Genomic DNA, 3,347 nt, shown 5'->3' on the forward strand with positions numbered 1-3,347 from the left:
ATTTGAACGCGCCAGCTCAGTTGTATATTGCTGGTGCCTTAGCTGCTTGAGCCACAGGCACTGAGCCACCATTCCTTGTTTGTTCTCAAAATATTCCTTGTCTATAAATGCCATTATATTAACATTGTTATTTTGTAACTGTCACTTCAGATACTTGAATCCCTACATCCTACCATATTATCTATCCTAATGCAGATATGTAATAACCTACAATGACTAACTGAATAGATTAATAGATAGATGAATTAGCTATATTCTATCATTTTATTGCAAATTCCAAACTAACCCTTAAAAATCAGTGCTTTTATTCATTAATTACCCAGGCTTGAAAGTGCAGAGCCCACTTTATAACTCCTTGGTCTCCTTCATATACTGTATTCTTCAATAGTTCTGTAAGGCTGGGTGCAGTGGCTCATGCCTGTAATCCTAGCACTCTGGGAGGCTGAGGCAGGTGGATTGCCTGAGCTCACAGGGTCAAGACCAGCCTAAGCCACAATGAGATCTCATCTCTAAAAATAGCCAGACATTGGGCGGCACCTGTGGCTCAGTAAGTAGGGCACCAGCCCCATATACCAAGAATAGGGGGTTCAAACTCAGCCTCGGCCAAACTGCAACAAAAAAATATGCCAGGTGTTGTGGTGGGTGCCTGTAGTCCCAGCTACTCAGGAGGCTGAGGCAAGAGAATCGCCTAAGCCCAGGAGTTAGTTTGGTGTGAGCTGTGATGCCACAGCACTCTACCAAGGACAACAAAATAAGACTCTGTATCTACAAAAAAAAAAAGGCAGACATTGTGGTGGGAGCCTGTAGTCCCAGCTATTCAAGAGGCTTGAACCCAAGATGGGGGTTGCTATGAGCTATGATGCCACAGCACTCTACCAAGGATGACAAACTGAAACTCTGTCTTAATTTAAAAAAAAAAAAAATACAAGTTATACACCCTAGTTCAGGCCGATCTAGACTTATATAAGAATCTTTACTGTTACTCATTGTGCCCCCAGTTAACTAATCTTCTCTGTTTCATTTTGTCTTTTCTCCTATTCATAAGTCTTGAATTTCAACTCTGCTACCTTATATAGTTTCTTTCCTGTTTAATTCCTCCTTTCTCTAAAATTACATTCCTGTCTTTTGAGGCACATCAATAAGCTAATTTCTGGGGCTTGGAGCCCGTAGCACAGTGGTTATGATGCCAGTCACGTGTGCCAAGGCTGGCTGGTTTGAACCCAGCCTGGGCCAGCTAAACAACAATGACAACTGCAACAAAAAAAATAGCTGGGCTTTGTGGTGGGCACCTGTAGTCCCAGCTACTTGGGAGGCTGAGGCAAGAGAATCCCTTAAGCCCAAGAGTTAGAGGTTACTGTGAGCTGTGACATCATAGCCCTCTACTGAGGGTGACATAGTGAAAATCTGTCTCAAGAAAAAAAAAAAAAATTATTGACAGGCCTGATGAGCGGTTGGGTGCGGTGAGAGTCCTGAGTAGTAGTGAGTATCAAAGAGGGGAAGGAGACAAAAGAAAATCACTTATAAAGGCTCCTGAAATAGCTGGGAGTGGTGACTCACACCTGTAATCCTAGCACTCTGGGAGGCCAAGGCAGGTGAATAGCTTGAGCTCACAGGTTTGAGAGCAGCCTGAGCAAAAAGCGAGACCTCATCTCTACTAAAAATAGAAAAACTGAGGCAAGAGGATCACTTGAGCCCAAAAGTTGGAGGTTGCTATGAGCTATGATTCTACAGCACTACCCAGTACAACAGCTTTTGGGACTCTTGTCTCGAAAGAAAAAAAAGGCCCCCTGAAGTAGGATTTGAAATACAGATTCTAAGAGATATAGAGTGTATTGTGTTCTAATTTGCCTTTATGAAGCATAGTTTAAGATCACTGTAGAAAACAACCAAGTAAAATACTTTATATATTACAGTGGTTGGAATAAAAACAGGGTTGAATGAGTTCCAGAAAGCAGGGTTCTCAAACTCGTGGACAACAATCTGCAGAAGAAGACAACTTCAAAAAGCCAACTAGAAGCAACATGCAGAGAAGTAAGATGAGAGGGGCTTCCTCCGGAAAGAAGACAGCTGCTCCGCAGCAGAAAAATCTTGAGCCAGCTCTCCCAGGAAGATGGGGGGGTCGCTCTGCAGAGACCCCCCCTTCAGGATCTGCGAGGAAGACAAGAAAGAACAAGCAGAAGACTCCTGGAAATGGAGATGGTGGCAGTACCAGCGAAGCACCTCAGCCTCCACGGAAGAAAAGGGCCCGGGCAGATCCAACTGTCGAAAGTGAAGAGGCATTTAAGAATAGAATGGAAGTTAAAGTGAAGATTCCTGAAGAATTAAAACCATGGCTTGTCGAGGACTGGGACTTAGTTACCAGGCAGAAGCAGCTTTTCCAACTTCCTGCAAAGAAGAACGTGGATGCGGTTCTTGAAGAGTATGCTAATTGTAAGCGGTCGCAGGGCAATGTTGATAATAAGGAATATGCAGTTAACGAAGTTGTGGGAGGAATAAAAGAATACTTCAATGTGATGTTGGGCACTCAGCTGCTCTACAAGTTTGAGAGGCCCCAGTATGCTGAAATTCTCTTGGCTCACCCTGATGCACCAATGTCCCAGGTTTATGGAGCGCCACACCTACTGAGATTATTTGTAAGAATCGGAGCAATGTTGGCCTATACGCCTCTTGATGAGAAAAGCCTTGCATTGTTGTTGGGCTATTTGCATGATTTCCTAAAATATCTGGCAAAGAATTCTGCATCTCTGTTTACTGCCAGTGATTACAAAGTGGCTTCTGCTGAGTACCACCGCAAAGCCCTGTGAGGGCCTACTGACCACTCACTGTTCTGAGTCTGGTATCTGTAAACACTTTTTGTTCTTAGTCCTTTTCTTGTATAATTGATGTTCTTTAAAATTGTTAATGTAAACAGGGCTTCTGTTTCAGTTTGTTTTCTGTTCTGTTTTAAACAGAAAATAAAAGGAGTGAAGCTCCTTTTCTTGTTTCAAAGTTGCTACCAGTGTATGCAGTAATTAGACAAAGACGAAACATTCAGTAGAACATTTTATTGCCTAGTTGACAACATTGCTTGAATGCTGGTGGTTCTATCCCTTTGACACTACAGTTTTCTAATATGTGTTAATGCTACGTGAAAAAAAATGCCCTGATTCCTAGTGCCAAAGGTTCGACTTGATGTATATACCCGAAAACCCATGCATTTGTGCTCTTTTTTTTTTTTATGGTGCTTGAAGTAAAACAGCCCATCCTCTGCAAGTCCATCTATGTTGTTCCTTAGGCATTCTATCTTTGCTCAAAATGTTAAAGGATGGTGATTTGTTTCATGGTTTTTGTATTTGAGTCTAATGCAC

General features: G+C 42.5%; 1 protein-coding gene across 7 annotated transcripts in view; it reads left to right on the top strand.

The window, feature by feature from the left end:
• The window catches only part of MORF4L2 (mortality factor 4 like 2), a 19,230-nt gene extending 16,210 nt beyond the window's left edge, over positions 1 to 3,020 (top strand). For all 7 annotated transcript variants that reach the window (XM_012813187.2, XM_012813188.2, XM_023508437.1 and 4 more), the window contains one exon: positions 1,914 to 3,020. In XM_012813187.2, the coding sequence (XP_012668641.1) occupies positions 1,938 to 2,804 (867 nt within the window). In that variant the 5' untranslated portion in view covers positions 1,914 to 1,937 and the 3' untranslated portion in view covers positions 2,805 to 3,020. The remainder of the gene's footprint in view (positions 1 to 1,913) is intronic.
• The last annotated feature ends 327 nt before the right edge of the window (positions 3,021 to 3,347 follow it).

The sequence above is a fragment of the Otolemur garnettii genome, unplaced genomic scaffold (assembly GCF_000181295.1).
Source record: "Otolemur garnettii isolate 467f Iridium unplaced genomic scaffold, OtoGar3 scaffold00248, whole genome shotgun sequence".
NCBI classification, from domain to species: Eukaryota; Metazoa; Chordata; class Mammalia; order Primates; family Galagidae; genus Otolemur; species Otolemur garnettii.